Source organism: Salvelinus sp. IW2-2015, linkage group LG23, assembly GCF_002910315.2.
Source record: "Salvelinus sp. IW2-2015 linkage group LG23, ASM291031v2, whole genome shotgun sequence".
NCBI classification, from domain to species: Eukaryota; Metazoa; Chordata; class Actinopteri; order Salmoniformes; family Salmonidae; genus Salvelinus; species Salvelinus sp. IW2-2015.
In genome coordinates, this window is record NC_036863.1 from 20,809,582 (window position 1) to 20,834,916 (window position 25,335).

Below are 25,335 nucleotides of genomic sequence, written 5' to 3' on the forward strand. Positions count from 1 at the left end.
GAGCCTCTGATTTCAATGTAATTGCAAAAGGGTATGTCGGTTCCCTTACAAAAAAAATGTTGCTATTTAATTGTGCCTAAATATTTCGCATAAAGTGCAATGTACTACACAGATTCTGTTTTACTTTGGACTGGAATTTATCATATTTAACGGCCTATAATGAATAAGACATTTCCAGTTGTGTTTAAAATGATCAAATAAATATTTGTACCTAGAGTGAACAGTGTCAAAAACTGTCCATGGAGGGCGTCGTGCACTTGTCTCAGAAGTTTGCCTCATGAAGTAGAACCAACAACACAGAGCAACATTTATCATTTTTCACCAAGCAAAGTATTTAATTGTCTCGTGTGTGTCCGTCATGTTATGACGTAAGAGTTACACATTATTCCACATTTAAAACCAGAAAAAACATTCATATTGTAGGAAACATTTGGTAGAATAAATGATTGGCACAGGGCAGAGAAGCACCTGTATGACGTCATCAACAGCATGCGGAGCCTTCACGACCGACCGCGGCAAGCAGTACTATGTAGGAGAGACTGCTGCCCCTTTAAGTAACAAACGATTATAAGTAAAACACTTCAATAAGGATTTATTGGAATTTTGCAGTAACATTTACCGTGAATGTGAAGATAACTGCATCTCAATTCTGTGGAACGGGGTAATTTTTGGGTAGCGCACGGAGGGTTACTTGCTAGCTGACTGGTTAGCATCGTTCTCGCTAACTAAACATGGTGGCCAGTGAACGAAAAGAGCTCTAAAATATTAAAAAAAGCTTATTGTTGAATGGTGAGACATTGTTGTAACCTTTTACACATACTAAAAACCTTGGCTGGATTTGCAGACTTCAAATGCACTTTTCGGTTAATCTGAATATCCAGAAAGGAGTCAAGCTGCCCCGACTCAATTACCATGCCTTGGACAACCGCCTTGAAAAGTTATAATTAACGTTACGTTTTCGTTATGTTCTACAATGTATTCTATATAGACGAACACAAACCTTGAACAACGATTTCAAATGCACATTAGGATTTCTCTCGTGGAACACCACTCTCAATTCCAATGTGACCATGGTTGTAACATTGTTACTGAGCTAGATAAACGGCTACAGAATACAAAACATTTTTATTCTGCAGAGAAATCATTTGCTCATCTGTGCTGGAAAGATTGTTTCATTAAGGAAATTACCACTGTTTGGCAAACATTTCTACTCGTACTGAGAACATGCACTGCGAGACGTTATGGATTATCACATAGTGCAACACGCACACAAACCAGAATTTGGAATTGGAACCTAGTGATGGTTTAGATTTGGGATTTTAAGATGCTTCACACAAGACATTGTTTACCTTCAATAGAATTTAGAGGACTTGCAGAGAAAATTACATGGAGACTCGTCTGACATGCCAGGAAGGAGTTACCACTACCAGAGGGTTGGGAAGAATCCCGGGTATTTGACGGGAAAGTCTACTTCATCGACCACATCAAACACGCTACTAGTTGGATTGATCCAAGAGACAGGTATGGTATTACATTGGGGGGCAGTAGTGGTGGTGTGGGGGGTGGGGGATACATATTTTACAGTTTATTTCTTTCTGAGTTTATCCACTGTTGCTTGATGGAACAGAGATGGACAGTATTTATGTTACATGTTTTTGAACTAAGTTTTTCAATTACTTTAGAGTATTTTGTATAATTTGTATTTCACTGGCCTGAATGCAATGCATTTTGTAATAAGTTACACAATTTCAAAATGCTTTTCTATACCATTTTTATAGCGGCTATCACCCCAAATTTACTCCATTGGTGTCAGAAGTGTGATGGCACTATGTTGTGAAAACATTTGTCATTTAGCAGATGCTTTTATGTGAAAATGAACACTTGCAAAGCACACTGGGTATTATTCTAATGATCTTTGTCCCCAAACAAGGCCAAATTTTATTACAATACAAATTATTCGGACAATAAGCATTTGTGCCAATTTTGATTACATTTGGTTCAGTGGGTAGGGAACACAGGGTGGACACCATTTACAGTACAAAGCATGCAGTGCTTAGAAGGGTGTCATGAGAGAGAAATTCATTTGTACAGAAACACACTGTCAACCATAGACTGGAACTAATATCGTTTTACAAGTTACTTGAGTCCGCCCAGACTTTGACACAATATCTCTTTAAAAGCTTAAATCTGGAACGCTTGAGATTATGGGAGTTTTTATATTTTTATTCTGCTTTGTTTTAGGATAAGGATAGGCTTTAATATTATATTGCAAGATTTGAAAATAGGCTTTGTGTCAAAAGCCAGTCCCGTTTTCCCTTGGTGGCTGTCATTATTGCAGTCCTCATTATAAGACCAAGAACATGACAGACACAAAGCCACCAATCTGCCCACCTACCTGGTGAATTGCCACAGGTTGGCTTGGTAGAAGCAAGAACAAGATGGAAAGAACAAGAACAAACCTTAACAGACATTCCTAAAACGCACAGTTGAGGAGGGTTGAGCACAGAGGCTGGTAAAGTAAAGACTGATGATTTTAAAATCCCTTTCACTGCTTGCCAAGGTGCACAGGGTCAAAGTGCAGCATGAGGCCCTGAAAACTTGTAACTAGCATGTGGAAACCAGTGTCAGTCAGTACCGGAAGGGATTCATGTATAACCTCTCCATTTCTGGAATCATGCGTGTATTTCTTTACAACAACAATGGGAGGTGAGGGGTTAAGTCAAGTGAGGAACATAGACCCTTTACAGTGACAGGCTGTCTTCTGTACTTCATAGGCCCATCTCCTAAACTGTTCACTGGTCTGTTGGGGCACAGTAGAATGAAGCCAGCCCAGAATACTAAATCTGAGATGAGCCAGTCATTCTCAAATTAGTGGACTCGGACTGAAATAACCTTACATCCATACTGGCCCAAAACTGTCATTGGACTTTCACATCTCTTTCCACTGCAGTTAAGCACTGGGACATTACTGTGGCCTTGCTGAGGAACAGCTGATGCAGAGGTCTGATTTCTTATTATTTTTCACCTTTATTTAACTAGGCAAGTCGGTTAAGAACAAATTCTTATTTTCAATGATGGCCTAGGATCCACGGCCTAGGATGACAGCCTAGGATCCTAGGAACAGTGGGTTATTAACTGCCTTGTTCAGGGGCAGAACAACATATTTGTTATACCTTGTCAGCTCAGGGATTCCATCTTGCAATCTTTCAGTTACTAGTCCAACGCTCTAACCAATAGGCTACCTGCCGCCTCCTGATCATGATAATGAATTCCCGTTATACTGGGCAGCCCTATTGGTGGAAAATGTGCTGCCTCAAACTCATTTTGATTGGCTGGGCCTAGCTACCCAGTTGGTGGGCCTGGCTCCCAATATACTAATTTCCTTATATGAACTGTAACTCAGTGAAATCTTTCTAAATGTTGTATGTTGCGTTTTATACATTTTTTCAGTATGCATGCATACATGCATCTAATGAGCCCCTGCCCTGTCAGTATCTCTTGGCTGCATTCGCATACCTCAGCCAGCCATATTGTTTGTCCACCCTCATGGTGACGCACCCATTCTGTCAGGTGAATGGAATGTTATCTCCCAGATACTGAGCCGTTGCCAGGGGGGAGCTGAAGCAGCTAGCAGCTCTACTTTATTGTTGGACCTTGAGCGCTATGAAATGTAGGTTGGAGCCTCATAAATTTGACTTGAGGAATGTATAGTGCTTTGACTGAAAGTCTCTGACTCAGTTATGCTCCCGCATGTTTGCATTCGGCTGCCCGCTTTGTTGCTTTGCGTTAGAGCATGGGCCAGGGTGTTTGACTTTGTTTGCGAACCTGCCTATTGTTTTTCACCACCGACATTCACTCAACTAACTTGTAATGCTGCTGCTCACCAGGAAATGCCAGACCCCCGGTCTTTGTGTGAAACACTTAGCTAGAGGTTAAACCTGTAGAATCATCAACTAGGGCCTCAGAAAGCTCTCGCTATATAGGCCCACAACCAGTATTGTAAGGATCTCACACAGTTCAACAAAAACAGAATGGTGATCAACCCTGTTCTCCAGGGGAGTGCTTTCCTAATGTGTGGTTATGGCTGGTCTGTCCTTGATCACACAGTTTATGGAGAAGTCTGTAAAGAAACAGGATTTATTCTATCTTGCGAGTCACAAAAGACAATTATAGCAGTCTTAGGTGGGTCACTCACTACCCAAAAATGTGTTATTTAAGATTCATCACCGGATGAAGAGATGTCTAGCCTGGTGTTGTATTCTTCAGACAGACTGGAAGAGGTCTTTCATTCCAATGAACAACCAGTGAGTGCCTCACGCTATGCTCTGGGCCTATTTAAAGCCCTTTGGTTGGTCGAATGAGACAGTGAGTCAGCACTACTCGGAGGGAAATGATGATGAGTTGGGCCATCAGCTCAGAGTGATTTAAGGGTTGGATTTGCAGGGGTGCGAGGACAGCTACAGTGGAATTAATCAAATAATATGATGTGCACACGTTCACTCAAAGGACCCTGCAGCAGCAGCCAGCTTTTGGGGGATATGTGTTTGTTTTCCACAAAGCCTTTTCCTCTGAGAGATACATTTAGAACGGGGCTAAGGGGGTCTTTGCTGGCCCTTTTAATTATTCATAAAGTGAAAAAGGAACCTGTTCGGTTTCACCCTGAACAAAAGGCTCTGTGAGGATGGTAATATCTTCAGTCTGCAGAAAAGAGTTTGAGCAAAAGACTAAGACAAGTTTTCCTACACTCTTAGAAAAAAGGCCTCCAAAAGGGTTCTTCGGATGTCCCCATTTTGGGTTCCAGGGAGAACCCTCTGTGGAAGGGTTCTACCTTGAACCAAAAGGGTTTTACCTAAGGGGACAGCCGAATAACCACTTTAGGTTCTAGATAACACCTATTTTCCTAAAAGTGGACATGTCGGCTGTGCCGCTGATAACTGTCAAAAATGTTAACATTAGCATAATTTGTATTCTGTCCTTTAGCACAGGGTTTTATGTCATAGGAGCTATGCTAAGAATTAGGATTCAATTGTGATCCTGGTTGTGCCAAGTTAGAGCAGCATGGAAATGACAACAGTAGCCTATCCAAATCAGCTAATGTAAAGACCCAGAGAGGCTGATTTTTGGACCGTTACTCAGCAAATAGGCCCCTTCACTTTTTCCGTTGGCACATTGGTCCTGTTGGTGAGTGCTTTGAGGTGCTTAGTGTGTGGTGGCCATTGAGGTCCTCCTGGGTCTCCTGTGATCCAGAACTCTGGCCTTGTGTTGGAAGGCCTGGATTGGTTGCCTCAGAAACCTCCAGGCGATGTGTTAACGCTACTTGTGGAATGCCAGGCCCCAGCTTCCGGCTATTGTGCTTTGCAAGCCAGAGGTGAATAGAGACCCATTCTAACTGGACCCCCCCTATTAGACACACATACACACACACACACACACACACACACACACACACACACACACACACACACACACAGACACAGCAATGGTGGTAGCCCTCCGTGACAAATAAATTATCTATCTTGGCATAGACTCTGGATGGCCCACTATCTTGGCATGGTCATTCTGATTTACTTTTGCTGTGACACCTCTCCAATTCGTACCATCAGTTGACTGTTTCTTGTGTGTGATTGTCAGGCAGACTAAACCTCTGACATTTGCTGACTGCATTGGCGATGAGCTGCCTGTGGGTTGGGAGGAGGCCTACGACCCCAATGTCGGGGCCTACTATGTGGATCATAACACAAGTGAGTCCAGATATGCAATTCTCCATAACTAAAGCTTCCAGCACCCATATTCATCACACATTTGTGGGAAAAACATGGCCGGTCAAATCATGATCCAAAATTGTGATTAGTAAAAAATATTATCGCATCCATTTCTTATGTTCTGTCTCCCTGTCCTCTCCAATTGATCTCTGTCTTTCCTCATCTCCCTCTCTTCCCCCATCAGAGAGCACTCAGCTGGAGGACCCGCGGGCCCAGTGGCAGCGGGAGCAGGAGGTCATGCTGCGGGAGTACCTGGACGTGGCCAAGGACGCGCTGAGCGCTCAGAAGGAGATCTACCAGGTGAAGGAGCAGCGCCTGCGCCTGGCCCAGCAAGAGTACCTCCAGCTCAACAACGCCTGGAGGGACAGGTCCACCTCCCAGACCAGCTGTAAGGACCGGGACAAGCCAGGGGAGACAGGGTTATTGGGTGACCGAAGGGGCTAGGTGGCAATGGGGAAGAGTTGGCAATGGGGAAGAGAGGTGCATATAAATTTGATCATGGAATTGCAGCTCATCATAGTTTACTCAAGTTGTCAGTTATAAAACATTTAAAATAACGTTTTAATACACGCTACAACACTTAACTTGACTTCATTCCTAAGCGTAATCCTCTGTTGTTCCTCAGACTTGAAGTGGTGATTTAAAGTACTTTAATAATACGCAGGGGATTGATGAGAAGGCCCTTGAAGTTGAATAAAGCGATGTAGAGGATTAGATAACGCACCGGCTCACCCTCTCATCTTATCTCCCGCAGTGAATTCCAGATCATCCTCCAGCAGTAAATATGACCCAGAAATCCTCAAAGCCGAGATAGTCACTTCCAAAAGTAGGGTAAGAAACCACTCTTTCAAGTTTGTCACGTTCCACAAGTACAATGAAATGCCTTTCTTGCATGCGCTTTCCCAACAATGCAGTAATCAATATCAGTAGTACTATATAAAAATGTAAGTAGTACAAAAACACTGTTTTTTTACACCATCTCTGTACTTTATTTATGGCCTGCATTACTTGTGTTCAGTCACATTAGGAATGGATGTGTATACCCATATGTTCTTAAGTCTTATGTTGGGGCTTAATTCTCATCCCTAAGCAGACATTAGTGCATGAAATAGGCTTAGTCCAACGGGCTGTTGCTAAGTGACTGAGTGTCCAACTCTCTTTCTCATTGTAAAGGAGGAATGTGTGTAAGTGACATCTTTGTCTGAGGACTGCACCCAGGGCTGCGTCCCAAATGGCACCTTATTCCCTATATAGTGTACTACTTTTGACCAGGGACCATAGGGCTGGTCAAAAGCAGTGTACTACATAGGGTACCATTTTGGGACACGTCCCAGAGCTGCCAGTTGGTGTTGCGTAACAGTAATACACTGTTGGATTATTTGTCGATGTTCCCCCCCTCCCTCCACATTTCATAAAAGTACAATAAGCAAATGTTTTAATCATATATTTAATCATATTAGATACAATCAGGTGCATTATCAGTTATATCCTCATTCTTTTTCTGCAAGGAACAAACACGATCGGTTCTATTTGAATCAGCTGTTGCCAAATAATAATTTTCTCCGTAATCAATTGTATTGCAACTGGACATTTTTTATTTCAGTAAATGTATACTGTGTGTTTCTCTCGGGTGAATATGCTGAATATTATCATATTCCCAGTAATCAATAGTATTTTTACCTGGACATTTTTCATTTCAGTGAAATAACTATAGTCCTGTGTGTTTGTCTCCTTTAGGTGAATAAGCTGAAGAGAGACCTAGCCTGCATGAAACAAGAGTTGCAGTATAAAGAGCAGGGCTTTGAAACGCTGAAAGAGTAAGTGCAACCCAACCTCGTTACATAATCACACTTCATCGTAGTAGTAGGCTTCTGCTTTTTCCATACAGTTGCAGAAAGATTCCAGTTGTCAACACATCAACAACCTCGAGGCCCTCAACTCTCACTATAGTCAAAATGGCAACTCCCTGCCATTTACATAGACAGTGATTTCAACTGTAATTTCAAGCGTGACCTTCAAAAGGGTCAAATATCCCTGTTTTTGCCTGCGAAACACAATTCTCTTGGAGTGCCTGATGTGCTGCTTCTACAATGCGTGTTGTGGAAAAAGCTGTGTCCTGGCTCATTTCTGTAATGTTTGTTTTTGTAAATGAACGACAAGATACATAGTGGTTCTATTGGATTCCAATCCATTCTTCCGTGACCTTCATTTGATATCAAAGACATTTACCAACCCTCATGAAACAATAATAATGTACTAACACAGTAACATCCTATGTCGGTCCTAAACTCCTTAGGGTCTTTATAACATAAGACTGAAATAGAATAAGAGTATCTATTCTAACAGCCAGGTGGAAAAGGCTTACAGAGGCTTCATTTGTTCTAGTTCTCCTTGGCCTGTAATGGAGGAGTGCTGCTCCCCTCCCTCGCATGCACCCTCCCGCCCTCCTTTGCTCTTGGAAGAATGTGGAAAGACCTGTTGTTCCGCTGCACGCATGACTTGCTGATGACTGGCTTTACATATTTGCTGCTGCCGCCACGAATGGATGGTCTCTCTCCCTGTGTCGCTGACAGGCTCTTTCCTCTCTCTCTACACCTGTGGCCCTTTAAATCCAGTTTGACTCCTGTAATGAATCCATAGTTTCTTATTGTTCACTCCTGTCTAGATTAGATCAGGATGGTTTGAAAGTGGCACAGTAGGATTATCATAGTGAAAATTAAATGTGTTTTTGTAAACAACATCCCTCTTCAACAAACTATAGAATAATAATCTGCGAGCAAAAATGTACAACTCAGATAGCACATCTTCAGGTGTACTATTTAAAGACTGTTTAATAACTCACTTTCTGATTTGTTTCCACCGTGTGCCTCCCTCCAGGATCGACCACAAGGTGTCCAGCGCGCCTTACGGTGTCAAGCTTCACGATGAGCAGGCCATCCTGAACGAGGTCAAGTCCATCCGGGACGCCATCAGCTCCGGGGAGAAGGAGAAACAGGAGCTCATGCAGGTAAGCAGGGACTGTACCACCTGTATATAGCCTTGCTACTGTTATTTTCCCTTTTTTTCCCTTTACCTATCTATTGTTTACCTAATACCAATTTTTTTTACTTAAAAATTGAACTGTTGGTTAGGGCTTGTAATTAAGAATTGGCGCACGTGACAAATAAACATTGATTTGATGGGAAGAGCGGGGGATGATGGAGGGAGAGGGGTTGGTGAATGGATAAGATGGGATGGTGGTCAGGTGTTGTGTGCAGAGAGAAACTCAGCAAAAAATGAAACGGGCCCTTTTCAGGACCCTGGCCAAAGATAATTCGTAAAGATCCAAATAACTTCACAATTTCCCATGCTTGTTCAATGAACCATAAACAATGAATGAACATGCATCTGTGGAACGGTCGTTTAGACACTAACAGCTTACAGACGGTAGGCAATTAAGGTCACAGTTATGAAAACTTAGGACACTAAAGAGGCCTTTCTACTGACTCTGAAAAACACCAAAAGAAAGATGCCCAGGGTCCCTGCTCATCTGCGTGAATGTTCCTTAGGCATGCTGCAAGGAGGCATGAGGACTGCAGTTGTGGCCAGGGCAATACATTGCAATGTACGTACTGTGAGATGCCTAAGACAGTGCTACAGTGAGACAGTACGGACAGCTGATCGTCCTCTCAGTGGCAGACCACGTGTAACAACACCTGCACAGGATCGGTACATCTAAACATCACACCTGCGGGACGGGTACAGGATGGCAGCAACAACTGCCCGAGTTACACCAGGAACGCACAATCCCTCAGTCTCTGGTAGACGGGTACTTCTTCGTCTCACATGGCTCAGTTTTCCCTCCGCTGGGGCATCACCCTCCCTCTTTTCCTCTGTCCCCTGCAACCTCTCCGTCTCCCCTCATGTCCCTGCGTCCCCTCGGCTGAGTGACAGACAGACGAACATACTCATACATATTCCTGCCATGACTTTGCTGCTCAGTCAATGATGCACCAGCAGGCTGAGACTTAGAAGCTGAGACAGAGGAGTGCGTGGGTGGTATTCGCCTGCCTACTTCATGCTCCCAACTCCGCTGAGGAAATGTGGGGTGGGACATGTGTATATATATACACACACACATGCCCCATTTTTAATCTTGGTGGCAGCAGCTGTAGAAAACAACAAACGTGTTTGTTAGTAGGGGCTGGGTTGTGTTTAATAATGCATAGCCCCCATGATTATCTTCCCCCCCCACTGGGATGCCTTCCCAGCCTTCTGCCGCTGACAGTTCAGTTGTATGTGTGTTGGCTTTGTAGTGTATGTCTGACTGCAGTGTATGAGTACGTTTATATGATCACAAATAATTAGATATTAAACTGATTGTGGCAGTAGACCGATTATTCCATTAGTCATGTAAACACCTTACTTTGCTTATCTTAATCTCGGCGTAAGGTCATATTTTAAGTAAGCATACGCAGATTAAAACACCTGATTTTCTGAGCAATCTTTCAAATTATTAGGACTTTTAAACGCCTTAATCAGCGTGATAGCGGTGTATTTGAGCCGCACGTGTTCTAGCACGAACTTCTTCCTTTTGCGCGACCGAAGTGATTTCAGAAGAACAAAGTGTGCATCTTCAAAATTGGTTTCACATATAAACTTCACACTACATGACCTAAAGTATGTGGAAACCCCTTCAAATTAGTGGATTCTGTTATTTCAGCCACATCCCTTACTGACAAGTGTAAAAACATCGAGCACACAGCCATGCAATCTCCACAGACAAACATTGTCAGTAGAATGGCCTGTACTGAAGAGCTCAGTGGCTTTCAACGTGGCATCGTCATAGGATGCCACCTTTCCAACAAGTCATTTGGTCAAATTTCTGCCCAGCTAGAGCTACCCTGGTCAACTGTAAGTGCTGTTATTGTGAAGTGGAAACGGCTAGGAGTGGGACATCCAAGTGCTGAAGCACAAAGCGTGTAAAAATCTTCTGTCCTCTGCAACACTCCCTACTGAGTTCCAAACTGCATCTGGAAGCAACGTCAGCACAATAACTTCGTCGGGAGCTTTGTGAAATGGGTTTCCATGCGGAATGCCAAGTGTCGGCTGGAATTGTGTAAAGCTCGCCGCCATTGGCCTCTGGAGCAGTGGAAACACGTTCTCTGAAGTGATTAATTACGTTTCACCATCTGCCAGTCCAACGGACGAATCTGGGTTTGGCGGATGCCAGGAGAACACTACCTGCCCGAAATGCATAGTGCCAACTGTAAAGTTTGGTGGAGGAGGAATAATGCTCTGGGGATGTTTTTCATGCTTTGGGCTAGGCCCCTTAGTTCCAGTGAAGGGAAATCTAGACGATTCTGTGCTTCCAACTTTGTGGCAATAGTTTGGGGAAGGCCCTTTCCTGTTTCAGCATGACAGTACCCCTGTGCACAAAGCGAGGTACATAAAGAAATGGTTTGTCGAGATCTGTGTGGAAGAACTTGACTGGCCTGCACAGAGCCCTGACCTCAACCCCATCAAACACCTTTGGGATAAAATGGAATTCCGACTGCGAGCCAGGCCTAATCGCCCAACATCAGTGCCCGACCTCACTATGCTTTTGTGGCTGTGTGGAAGCAAGTCCCCACAGCAATGTTCCAACATCTAGTGGAAAGCCTTCCTAGAAGAGTGGAGGCTGTTATGCAGCAAATGGGGGACCAACTACATATTCATGTCCATGATTTTGGATTGAGATGTTCGTCGAGCAGGTGTCCACATACTTCTGGCGATGTAGGGTATACGTTACCTTCGGAAAGTATTCAGACCCCTTTTTCCACATTTTGTTTACGTTACAGCCTTATTCTAAAATGGATTTACATGTTTTTCCTCAGCAATCTACACACAATACCCCATAATGACTAAGCAAAAACTGGTTTGTAGATTTGGAAAGGCACACACCTGTCTAGGTAAGGTCCCACAGTTGACAGTGCATGTCAGAGCAAAAATCAAGCCATGAGGTCAAAGGAATTGTCCGTAGAGCTCTGAGACAAGATTGTGTCGAGGCACATATCTGGGGAAGGGTACCAAAACATGTCTGCAGCGTTGAAGGTCCCCAAGAACACAGTGGCCTCCATCATTCTTAAATGAAAGTCGTTTGGAACCACCAAGACTCTTCCCAGAGCTGGCTGCCTGGCCAAACTGAGCAATTGGGGGAGAAGGGCCTTGGTCAGGGAGGTGACCAAGAATCTGATGGTCACTGACAGAGCTCTAGAGTTCCTCCTGTGGAGATTGTTGTCCTTCTGGAAGTTTCTCCCATCTCTTCAGCACTCTACCAATCAGGCCTTTAAGGTAGAGTGGCCAGATGGAAGCCACCTCCTCAGTAAAAGACAGCCCGCTTGGAGTTTGCCAAAAGGCACCTAAAGAATCTCAGACCATGAGAAACAAGATTMTTTGGTCTGATGAAACCAATATTGAACTCTTTGGCCTGTATTCCAAGCGTCACATCTGGAGGAAACCAGGCATTATCCCTACGGTGAAGCATGGTGGTGGCAGCAGCATCATGCTGTGGGGATGTTTTTCATCGGCAGGGACTAGGAGACTAGTCCAGGATCGAGGGTAAGTTGAACTGCGCAAAGTACAGAGAGATCCTTGATGAAAACCTGCTCCAGAGCGCTCAGGACCTCCGACTGGAGTGAAGGTTCACGTTCCAACAGGACAACGACCCTAAGCACACAGCCAAGACAACACAGGAGTGGCTTCGGGACAAGTCTCTGCATGTCCTTGAGTGGCCCAACCAGGGCCCGGACTTGAACCCGATCGAACATCTCTGGAGAGACCTGAAAAGTGCTTCAACAAAGTACTGAGTAAAGGGTCTGAATAYTTACGTAAATTTGTTATTTCAGTTTTAAATTTGTAATAAATTAGCAAAATGTTCTAAACCTGTTTTTGCTTGTTATTATGGGGTATTGTGTACATTTAATGAGGGGGAAAAACAATACATTTTAGAATAAGGCTCTTACAAAATGTGGAAAAGGTTAAGCGGTCTGAATACTTTCCAATGGCACTGTATGTCCAAACTCAGAATCAAATACGCGTCACAAAAAAACCATGGTCACTGTGGTAGAACGTTTATTTTGATTGGCTATTTTCTGCATTTATCGAAGTCCCGTAAGGTAGACTGATGAACGTTGTGTGTGTATAAATCGATCTATATGGAACAAAAACGCAACATGCAACAATTTAGATATTTTTTTCTGAGTTACAGTTCATATAAGGAAATCAGACAATTGAAATAAATTTCACATGATTGGGCCGGGGTGCAGCCATGGGTGGGCCTGGGAGGACTGGGGAGCCAGGACCTGCCAATCAAAATGACTTTTTCCCCACAAAAGGGCTTTATTACAGACAGAAATACTCCCTGAGTTTCATCAGCTGTCTGGGTGGCTGGTCTCAGACGATCTTGCAGGTGAAGAAGCCGGCTGTGGAGGTCCTGTGCTGGCGAGGTGGTCTGCGGTTGTGAGGCCGGTTGGACTTTATGCCAAATTCTCTAAATGACGGAGGCAGCTTATGGTAGAGCAATGAACATTCAATTCTCTGGCAACAGCTCTAGTGAACATTCCTGCATTAGCATGCCAATTGCACACTCCCTCAACTTGAGTTGTCTGTGGCATTGTGTTGTGTGACAAATTTGTACATTTTAGAGTGGCCTTTTCTTGTCCCCAGCACAAGGTTCACCTGTGTAATGATCATGCTGTTTAATCAGCTTCTTGATATGCCACACCTGTCAGGTGGCTGGATTATCTTGACAAAGAAGAAATGCTCACTAAAAGGGATGTAAACAAATTTGTGCACAACCTTTTTTGAGAAATAAGCTTTTTGTGAGTATGGACAAGTTCTGGGATCTTTAATTTTAGCTCATGAGACTAACACTTTACATGTTGCTTATATTTTTGTTCAGTGTATTATTCTGACCATTCACAATCATCATTGTGCATGTAACTGTACTGTATGAAGCCTGCCCTACTCAGTCAGCATTGTGTCCAAGGGGAGCCTCGGTGGCCGTCTTCTTTGCTGTTTCTACTTGAAGTGTTTACAATAGTCAAGATGAGTTTTATTCCACTCCATGCTTCAGTGCTGAGCCATGTATGATATCTATCAACAACCTTGAAGATCAGCACAGATTTTTATCACAGCACAGATTTAAGTAGGTTACTGTTTTTGGCCACTGTTGCGAAAAGGTTTCACATTTCAAAAACACATCTTTATGCAATGTACAGTACTCGTCTACAAGTATCTGCCAAAATATTGAAATGCTTGAGTATTTGTGGGAAACAAAGTATATTGAAAGCAGGTGCTTCCACACAGGTATGGTTCCTGAAATAATAAAGAAATTAACATCCCATCATGCTTAGGGTCATGTATAAAAATCTAGGGCAGGCCATTCTTTTGGGTACCATGGTTATGCCCACATAGCATGACAATGCCCCCATCCACAGGGCACGAGTGGTCACTGAATGGTTTGATAAATATGAAAATGATGTATGCCATGTCAGTCACCAGGCTTCAACCCAATTGAACATTTTGAAGTGGCGACTGAGACAGTGTTTTGCACCACCATTAACAAAACACCAAGTTATGGAATGTATTGTGAAAGAATGGTGTCGCATTCCTACAATAGAGTTCCAGACCCTTGTAGAATCTATACCACGGTGCATTGAAACTGTTCTGTTTCATGGTGGCCCAACACCATATTAACCTTTCTAGCGCAGGCGTACCGCTAGCAGAACCCCTCGCCAACATTCTGCTGAAAAGGCAGCGCGGGAAATTCCAAAGTATTTTTTAGAGATATGTAACTTTCACACATTAACAAGTCCAATACAGCAAATGGAAGATAAACATCTTGTTAATCTACCCATCGTGTCCGATTTCAAAAAGGCTTTACAGCGAAAGCACAACATGTGATTATGTTAGTTCAGAGCCAAGTCAAAAAAACACACAGCCATTTTCCAGCCAAAGATAGTAGTCACAAAAAGCAGAAATATAGATACAATGAATCACTAACCTTTGATGATCTTCATCAGATGACACTCATAGGACATCATGTTACACAATACATGTATGTTTTGTTCGATAATGTGCATATTTATATCCCAAAATCTCAGTTTACATTGGCGCGTTACGTGCAGTAATGTTTTGATTCCAAAACATCTGGTGATCTTGCAGATAGCCACAGAAATCCCAGAAATACTCATAATAAACATTGATAAAAGATACAAGTGTTATTCACAGAATTAAAGATAGACTTCTCCTTAATGCAACCGCTGTGTCAGATAAAAAAAACTTACGGAAAAAGCATAATCTGAGTACGGCGCTCAGCCCAATCCAGCCAAAGAAATTTCCACCATGTTGGAGTCAACAGAAGTTAGAAATAACATGATAAATATTCACTTACCTTTGATCTTCATCAGAATGCACTCCCAGGAATCCCAGTTCGACAATAAATGACTGATTTGTTCCATAAAGTCCATCATTTATGTCCAAATAGCCACTAGTTGTTAGCGTGTTCAGCCCAGTAATCCATCTTCATGAGCACTAGGTCCAGAAAAAAACTCAAAGTTCCGTTACAGATCGTAGAAACATATCAAACGATGTATGGAATCAATCTTTAGGATGTTTTGAACATAAATCATCAATAATGTTCCAACCGGAGAATTCCATCGTCTGTAGCAAAGCATTGGAACGAGAGCTAACTCTGTCGGGAGCGTGCGTCACGAGCCTGAGACACTCTGCCAGACCACTGACTCATTCAGCTCCCATTCCCCCCTTTATAGCAGAAGCCTGAAACAAGTTTCTAAAGACGGCTGACATCTAGTGGAAGCCTTAGGAAGTGCAACTTAACCCCATAGACCCTGTGTATTCGGTAGGCCAAGCTTTGCAAAACTACAAACCTCAGATTTCCCATTTCCTGGTAGGATTTTTCTCAGGTTTTCGCCTGCCATATGAGTTCTGTTATACTCACAGACATCATTCAAACAGTTTTAGAATCTTCAGAGTGTTTTTCTTATCCAATACTACTAATAATATGCATATATTAGCATCTGGGACAGAGTAGCAGGCAGTTTACTCTGGGCACGCATTTCATGAAAAAGTGAAAATGCTGCCCCCTATCCCAAACAGGTTTTAAGACACTTTATGTTGGTGTTTCCTTTTTAGACAGAGACACAGGTAACTGCCTATCTCTGATGATGATATGTGTTATAGATTTAAACCATAGGATAGGAGCTTTGTGAATGTAAGACACACAGCAAAGGTCATAAAACATACTATGCGTGATTCCATTTTGATTTCACTATCTCTGATTTTGTTAAGCCTGTATGTGTTGGTCTCCTCTCCCTGTAGAAACTAGCGGTGCTTAAGGATGGCTTCCAGTTGGACTCAGTGGGTTCTCAGTCTGACCTGTGGGGCAGCAGCCCCTCCCTGGCCAACTCTGAGCTGTCCATCCCTCGCCTCTACTCCGAAGCCGGATCCCAGACCAACATACCTGCTGAGGTGAGSGGGGGGGGGGGGGGTCTGTTCATTTGGCACGGAAGTTAAAAGACTGAAATTGTGAGCGAATACCTGGACTTGTCCAATAGGAAATGCTCTGTTTTAATTTTCCGTCTCAAAATGTTTTCCTTTGGTGTGCCCTAATGAACAGGAACAAGGTTACAATGCACAGATACTGGTTGCGTCACTAATTGATCAGAATGTAGCTTTGTCACACACCTTGATTTTTGTTTGATATAGTTTGTGACCAACACCAACAACTTGGCAGAGAAGGTGCGACTGAGCCTGAAGTATGAAGAAGCAAATAGAAGGTAACTTGTGTAACCCAGATGACCCATTCCCATCATTTCCAACCCATCAGTCTATATATAAACTCAGCAAAAAAAGTAACGTCCTCTTACTGTCAACTGTGTTTATTTTCAGCAAACTTAACATGTGTAAATATTTGTATGAAAATAAGATTCAACAACTGAGACAAATGGAACAAGTTCCACAGACATGTGACTAACAGGAATGGAATAATGTGTCCCTGACCAAAGGGGGGGGGGTTAAATCAAAAGTAACAGTCAGTATCTGGTGTGGCCACCAGCTGCATTAACTTCTTATGGCTGCGATCCCGTTAACGAGATCGATATGACAACAGCCAGTGAAAAGTGCAGGGCGCCAAATTYAAACAACAGAAATCTCATAATTAAAATTACTCAAACATACAAGTATCTTATACCATTTTAAAGGTAATCTTGTTGTTAATCCCACCACAGTGTCCGATTTCAAAAAGGCTTTACAGCGAAAGCACCACAAACGATTATGTTAGGTCACCGCCAAGTCACAGAAAAACACAGCCATTTTTCCAGCCAACGACAGGAGTCACAAAAAGCAGAAATAGAGATAAAGTTAATCACTAACCTTTGAGGATCTTCATCAGATGACAGTCATAGGACTTCATGTTACACAATACATGTATGTTTGTTTTGTTCGGTAAAGTTCATATTTATATAAAAAAATCTCATTATACATTGGCACGTTATGTTCAGTAGTTCCAAAAACATCCGGTGATTTTGCAGAAAGCCACATCAATTTCCAGAAATACTCATAATAAACGTTGATCAAAGATACAAGTGTTATACATGGAATTTTAGATCCACTTAATGCAACTGCTGTGTCAGATAAAAAATTTAAAAAAGCTTTACGGAAAAGCAAACCATGCCATGGTTCACCTTTATTTAACCAGGTAGGCTAGTTGAGAACAAGTTCTCATTTACAACTGCGACCTGGCCAAGATAAAGCAAAGCTGTGCGACACAAACAACAACACAGAGGTACACATGGAATTAACAAACATTCAGTCAATAACACAATAGAAAAGTCTATACAATGTGTGCAAATAAGGTAAGGCAATTAATAGGCCATAGTGTGGAAATAATTACAATTTAGCAATTAAACACTGGGGTGATAGATGTGCAAGTAGAGATACTGGGCGAGCAAAGGAGCAAAAAAATAAATAACTGTATGGGGATGAGGTAGTTGGATGGGCAATTTACAGATAGGCTATGTGCAGTGATCTGTGAGCTGCTCTGACAGCTGGTGCTTAAAGTTAGTGAGGGAGATATAAGTCTCCGGCTTCAGTGATTTTTGTAATTCGTTCCAGTCATTGGCAGCAGAGAATTGGAAGGAAAGGCAGCCAAAGGAGGTGTTATGTTTGGGGATGACCAGTGAAATATACCTGCTGGAGCGCGTGCAACGGGTGGGTGCTGCTATGGTGACCAGTGAGCTGAGATAAGGTGGGGCTTTACCTAGCAAAGACTTATAGATGACCTGGAGCCAGTGGGTTTGGCAACGAATATGAAGCGAGGGCCAGCCAACGAGAGCATACAGGTCGCAGTGGTGGGTAGTATATGGGGCTTTGGTAACGGATGGCACTGTGATGGACTGCATCAAATTTGCTGAGTAGAGTGTTGGAGGCTATTTTGTAAATGACATCGCCGAAGTGAAGGATCGGTAGGATAGTCAGTTTTACGGGGGTATGTTTGGCAGCATGAGTGAAGGATGCTTTGTTGCGAAATAGGAAGCCGATTCTTGATTTCATTTTGGATTGGAGATGCTTAATGTGAGTCTGGAAGGAGAGTTTACAATCTAACCAGACACCTAGGTATTTGTAGTAGTCCACATATTCTTAGTCAGAACCGTCCAGAGTAGTGATGCTGGATGGGCGGGCAGGTACGGGCAGCGATTGGTTGAAGAGCATGCATTTACTAGCGTTTAAGAGCAGTTGGAGGCCACAGAAGGAGAGTTGTATGGCGTTGAAGATCGTCTGGAAGTTTGTTAACACAGTGTCCAAGGAAGGGCCAGAAGTTTACAGAATGGTGTGCGTAGAGGTGGATCAGAGAATCACCAGCAGCAAGAGTGACATCATTGATGTATACAGAGAAAAGAGTCGGCCCGAGAATTGAACCCTGTGGCATCCCCATAGAGACTGCCAGAGGTCCGGACAACAGGCCCTCCGATTTGACACACTGACCTCTATCAGAGAAGTAGTTGGTGAACCAGGCGAGGCAGTAATTTGAGAAACCAAGGCTGTTGAGTCTGCCGATAAGAATGTGGTGATTGACAGAGTCAAGCCTTGGCCAGGTCGATGAATACAGCTGCACAGTATTGTCTCTTATCGATGGCGGTTTTGATATCGTTTAGGACCTTGAGCGTGGCTGAGTTGCACCCATGACCCGCTCAGAAACCAGATGGCATAGAGGAGAAGGTACGGTGGGATTCGAAATGGTCGGTGATCTGTTTGGTAACTTGGCTTTCGAAGATTTTAGAAAGGCAGGGTAGGATAGATATAGGTCTGTAACAGTTTGGGTCTAGAGTGTCTCCCCCTTTGAAGAGGGTGATGACCGCGACAGCTTTCCAATCTTTAGGGATCTCAGATGATACGAAAGAAAGGTTGAACAGGTTAGTAATAAGGGTTGCAACAATTGTGGCGGATAATTTTAGAAAGAGAGGGTCCAGATTGTCTAGCCCAGCTGATTTGTAGGGATCCAGATTTTGCAGCTCTTTCAGAACATCAGCTATCTGGATTTGGGTGAAGGAGAAATGGGGGAGGCTTGGGCAAGTTGCTGTGGGGGGTGCAGAGCTGTTGACCGGGGTAGGGGTAGCCAGGTGGAAAGCATGGCCAGCCGTAGAAAAATGCTTATTGAAATTCTCAATTATTGTGGATTTATCAGTGGTAACAGTGTTTCCTTGCCTCAGTGCAGTGGGCAGCTGGGAGGAGGTGCTCTTATTCTCCATGGACTTTACAGTGTCCCAGAACTTTTTGGAGTTTGTGCTACAGGATGCACATTTCTGTTTGAAAAAGCTAGCCTTTGCTTTCCTAACTGCCTGTGTATATTGGTTCGTAACTTCCCTGAAAAGTGTGACCTTAATTGCCTACCGTCTGTAAGCTGTTAGTGTCTTAAAGACCGTTCCACAGGTGCATGTTCATGAATTGTTTATGGTTCATTGAACAAGCATGGGAAACAGTGTTGAAACCCTTTACAATGAAGATCTGTGAAGTTATTTGGATTTTTACAAATTTTCTTTGAAAGACAGGGTCCTGAAAAAGGGACGTTTCTTTTTTTGCTGAGTTATATAAGTAACAAGTAATTAAAGAGCAGCAGTAAAATAACAATAGCGAGACTATGTACAGTCAATGTGCGGGGGCACCGGTTAGTCGAGGTAATGTGTACATGTAGGTAGTTATTAAAGTGACTATGCATAGGTAATAACAGAGAGTAGCAGTGGTGTAAAAGAGGGAGCAGGGTGGGGGAGAAATGCAAATAGTGTGGGTAGCCATTTGATTAGCTCATGAGCCCTTATAATGACTTAGAAGCCTAATAAGTCATATGTCTTTTAAACCTTTAAATAGAACTTAAGTAGCCTTACAAGAAGCCTTGGCTTGTGTGAGCCGGAACGGCTCGTAGGAGCCTGTTTCCTGTTTTTGTAGCATCAGGCAGCTTGATGTACAAGTACACCCCCTGGACTCAAGTCTATTGCAGGGCCTTAGAAAAGGAGAACATATAAATACAACATAATAGAACATTAAATATACACTCTCTATGCTCTCCTCCCTCCACCTCCAGGATTGCCACCATCGAGGTGCAGATAGCCAAGCTGGACAGTGAGGCGTGGCCAGGGCTGCTGGACCCAGAGCGTGACCGCCTCATCCTCATCAATGAGAAGGAGGAGCTACTCAAGGAGCTGCAATACATCAAGCCTTGCAAGAAAGTGCCTGATGACCAGGAGAAGATAGAGACACAGAAGAAAAGGCTTGAGAGAGACCTGCAGGCTGCCAGGGACAACCAGAGCAAGGCCCTGACCGAGAGGTGAGGGGAGAGGATTTATAGCTACTTGGCGGGGTGCAAAGTCACTGCAAACATTGTGGGCAGCAAACACAAAATTGTTTAATTCGAACAGTGTGAGGCTAAATTGTTTGGGCAGTAAAGGTGGGGGAAACCTTGGTCAACATGGGGCTTACAGACATATTGAGTGATCATGGCCAGGGAAAGAGGGATAAATGAGAGAGGGAACAGAGCTCCACACCAGGAAAGCATCATGGTCACATACAATAATACAGGAGATGAAATTAGTCACTCTCTGTTCTCAGTGAACTTTTGCCACTTTTTGGAGTTCGTGTTCCATTAGTCAGCACCTCGCAAAAAGAGTGCATTTTTAAATTTGTTTTATACAGCACCTGTTAATGCTAGTGAGGGAACGGGTCAGCGGGGCTGTTGCGTGAAGGAGAGAGGAGGCCATTGGAACCCCGCTGGAACTAGGCTACAGTATATTCACTGACAGGGAATAGATAGGCAGAGCAAGGCCCACTGCCCTGCTGATAACAACCTACTCTACTGTACTTTAACTGCAGTGAAAAGACATGGTGTAAGTAGTATGACTGTTACATAAACCCAGAAGGTCTACTCCCTGATGGGGACCTGGTGTTAGATGGGACCCCTTGGCTCTGGGCCTASAGAGAGCTAAACAAATAGTGTTCATTCTGGTTTCTAACTATGGAAAACACATTGACCTCTTGCAGGGTTGAATCAACATTACTGTCAACCAGTTTGAAAAGCACTGCACTCTATGTTTACAAAATGTTAGTCTGTCAACCCTGTAAGAGTTAACTCCAAGACACACAACACACGGTTGGTTACCTCTGCTCTTTTTGTTGTGTTGGATGCTTTGATCCGCATAGCCCCTTTTCATGACATTCCTGGTTCATGGTTGTGATTGGATCACAGACCATAGACATTGATAGTGTAGTGTAGAAGCCCCTCCCCCTAGCCTCTTACCTGGAACTATCCTTCTCTAAGGTCCATACTTAATGTTTAGTTGTTGGAAATCTGCACTCTGGATGAGGTAACCAAGGGGACTACACCAATTAGGCCTATTTTCGCTCTTTCTCTTCTATTTCTCTCTTACTTTCCCATATATCCTCTTTCCTTCTCTAATTTTCTTTCACTCTCCCCCACTCATCTCTCTCTCCCATATGTAACCCAAGCATCACAAACAGGGGATGTAGGGTGGACGCAAAATAGCCTTTTTTAACAAGCTGGTTTAATATCTAAAGTCAGAAGTATCTGCTCGTTGAGGAAGAAAATAACCTTTAGCTCTTAACTGTTTATAATTCTGTAATTATTTTGTTTGTAAGAACATTGTATTAAGATGTTTTAATTATGTATTTGTATGGTCATGTAGTTGATTGTTTCTTCTGCTTGCTACTACATTATCATTATTTTTACCTAACATTTCTGGTGTTTTGTCTTTTCTATCAGATTGAGATTGCACTGTAAGAGGAACAAGCTGGTGAGAGAGCTGGAGGAGATGGTTCGCCTGGCCTCATCACTACACACTCAGCTCAAGAGGTACATTTACTCACCTAAACAACACATTCAGCAACTGTCACCCAGCTGTAACACAGCACTACCACGCTGCCAGTTCAGGAGGTACAATCACTTAAATGTATCGACTTAAAATGTAAACTCCTATTGCACAACTGAATGCGCATATTCCAAATGAAAAATGAATAAGAAGACCTTGGAGACATGGGCAATGTTTTAACTGTGGAGGGCTTGGCATTTTAGATTTACCTCACAACCCTGCCTGGTGCCTTGAGCCTACCCACAACCCTTTGAGGGGAAGGAGTGAAACTTCAATCCAGGGTCTTCAAAGGTCTACATTCACCTCATCTTAAACGAATGTCTTTCATTTATAGAGCTCCATAAATTCACATAAGATTCTAGACTACAGTATTTTATCTTCTGAGTGGCTCGTATGATTCATTCAGTTCTATGAGGGACTGTTGGTCTTAAAAGAGAATGAGAGAGGGATAGGACATTGTGAATTTAACCTTTACTCTAAAAGCTTAAGATGTGTCCTATACCTATACTATACTGTTTTTGTAAAGTCAATTTGAATTTCAGCTCTGAAACAGGAGTGTGTTTCAAAAATGGACTCTGAAACTGAAGCTGTGTTTTATAAGATGTGAGGTCTCTGTAAGAGAGTCATATATGTATTAAAGCTTTTTTCAAAAGGTGCTCTTCATACTCTCGTTTAATCAAACAAATAACTTCAACAATAGTGTTAGTCTCTTTCTCTCTCTGTTTTTGTTCTTATCATGTATAATTCATCCTGTTTCTAGCTGATATACATCAAAGGGCTGAGATGCAGAGAAAAACTCCCCTGTGTCTTTCCTAATGAGCTTGCCAAGCTTTAATTACTATGTTTTCTGTCGAGTAGACACTGCATTTGAAGTTACTGAGGGCCAAAAGATGGGGGAACAGAGGAGAACAAAATGAGGAAAATTTGGTTGGAGTACGCTCCTAGCTCTTCTAACACTGTGGTCCTCTCTCTCCCTCTCCCTTTATCCCCCGTCCACTCCGCTTTTCGCGCCCTCCTTTTTGCTGCCCCCAATTTTCTCTCTCTCCCTGCCCTCTTTCTGTATTGTTCTCTCCTCCTCCCCATCCCCTCCTCTGATTTTCTCTCTCCTCTCCATCTCCCTTCTCTATGCCTTCTTTCTGTCAAATTTTCTTTCCATCTTCCTCCTCATCCAACCCTCTCCTCTCTGCCCCCTCCCTCCCTCCCTCCCCTCCCTCCCTCCCTCCCTTCCCTCCCTCCCTCCCTCTCTTCCCTCCCTTCCCTCCCTCCCTCCCTCCCTCCCTCCCTCCCTCCCCTCCCTCCCTCTCTGCCTCCCCTTCCCTCTCTGCCTCCCTTCCTCTCTGCCTCTCTCTCCTCCCTCCTCCCCATCTCTCGTTCCTGCAGTCTTTCGGCCAGCACACTGTCGTGTTCCTCAGGCAGCAGCCGTGGCTCTCTGACCTCCAGCCGGGGCTCTTTGGCCACAACGTCATCCCTGGGCTCCACCTCCTCCCTGAGCTTCACAGATATCTACCTGGAGCAGCCTGAGCTGAGAGACCCAGACTTCCAGAACAAATTGGACTCCCTACTGCAGGAGGGTGGCCCAGGGGTCAGCTACCGGCCCTCCAGCTCCATCACCACCATCCACGAACACGAGGTGGTCGCTGGGGGAGAGAGAGCGGGCGACAAGGGGGGTGTTGTCGGTGGGGGAGCAGAGGCCAGAACCAGGCTACAGGCGCTGAGACTATCAGAGACGCCAAGGTCCATCAGTTCACTGTCGCCGAGGTCTTCAATGTCGTCGCTCTCGCCGCCCTGCTCGCCGCTGGTCACGGACTCTATATTCCTCTCCGGGGAGAGGTTTGCGGGACCAGGGGGCCCAGGTGGGGGGCTGGACATGGAGCTGCATAGCAGGCTGACTGAGCTAGGGCTGGGGTTGGACAAGGAGGAGCAGCAGCAGCACTCTGGAGGGGTGGAGCAGGATGCCACTACCATAGCTGGAGAGATGTTTAAAGGTACAGTCACTTTCTGTCTATCTGATATTATTTAAGCTCTCTTTTAATGTCAGGAGAGCGACTGTATTACCTGCTACTGTAGACTTGTGTAGTGTTGGTGTATAGTGGACTGTATGGTCCTCATGTCCATTGTGAACCGTAAAGAATGAATATGTTTAAGATCCACACAAAACGCATTACAAGTCATAGAAATATCAGTGTCAGCAACACACTAAGATATGAACGTAAATATACAGTGAGTGTACAGAACATGCTCTTTCCAAGACATAGACTGACCAGGTGAAAGCTACGATTCCTTATTAATGTCACCTATTAAATACACTTCAATCAGTGTAGATGAAGGGGAGGAGACAGGTAAAAAAATGAGTTTTAAGACTTGATAGTTGAGACATGGATTGTGTATGTGTGCCATTCAGAGGGTGAATGGGCAAGACAAGATTTAAGTGCCTTTGAACGGGGTATAGTAGTAAGTGCCAGGCGCACCAATTTGAGTGTCAAGAACTGCAACTCAGCTGGGTTTTTCACACTCAACAGTTTCCCATGTGTATCAAGAACGGTCCACCACCCAAAGGACATCCAGCTAACTTGACACAACTGTGGGAAGCATTGGAGTCAACATCCCAGCATCCCTGTTGAATACTTTCGACACCTTGCAGAGTCCATGCCCCGACTAATTGAGACTTCTCTGAGGGCAAAAGAGGGTGCAACTCAATATTAGGAAGGTGTCCCTAATGTTTTGTAGACTCAGTGTRTATGGGTGTTTCAGTTTACGTCAGGGAGCAGGATATAGGTTTCCTGTAGTAGTAGATGTTTAGTTGCATAATGGCAAGCCTGCACAGTGTGACCTAGAGAGAGAGACAGGGCTGTATTAGGCTGCACAGTGTGACCCAGAGAGAGAGCTTTATTAGCCTGCACAGTGTGACCCAGAGAGAGAGACAGGGCTGTATTAGCAATTGCCCTTGCGATGCAAGGAGGGTTGCACCAAAAGCTTCACGATTACATGGCCCCATGCAGTTTCTGCCGTACACGGATGCAGTCGGCCGGATGTCCCGGTGCAGAAAAAACAGCCCCAAGGGCAGGAGGTTGCCACCCCCAGGCGGCACATGACGGAGTGGGCGTGGTAGGCAACTCAGTCAAGTCGGGGGCCTTGCCAGAACCACAAACGAGGGA

The 25,335-nt window shown here is 43.9% G+C and overlaps 1 protein-coding gene across 1 annotated transcript in view; it reads left to right on the forward strand.

Annotated features, from left to right (window-relative positions):
- Positions 1 to 25,335, forward strand: part of LOC111950508 (protein KIBRA) — a 51,775-nt gene that overhangs the window by 7,552 nt on the left and 18,888 nt on the right. The window contains exons 3-12 of the mRNA XM_070434430.1: positions 5,632 to 5,741; positions 5,947 to 6,150; positions 6,517 to 6,593; positions 7,500 to 7,579; positions 8,640 to 8,769; positions 16,125 to 16,274; positions 16,512 to 16,582; positions 20,383 to 20,625; positions 22,075 to 22,164; positions 23,561 to 24,165. Of these exons, the coding sequence (XP_070290531.1) occupies positions 5,632 to 5,741; positions 5,947 to 6,150; positions 6,517 to 6,593; positions 7,500 to 7,579; positions 8,640 to 8,769; positions 16,125 to 16,274; positions 16,512 to 16,582; positions 20,383 to 20,625; positions 22,075 to 22,164; positions 23,561 to 24,165 (1,760 nt within the window). The remainder of the gene's footprint in view (positions 1 to 5,631; positions 5,742 to 5,946; positions 6,151 to 6,516; positions 6,594 to 7,499; positions 7,580 to 8,639; positions 8,770 to 16,124; positions 16,275 to 16,511; positions 16,583 to 20,382; positions 20,626 to 22,074; positions 22,165 to 23,560; positions 24,166 to 25,335) is intronic.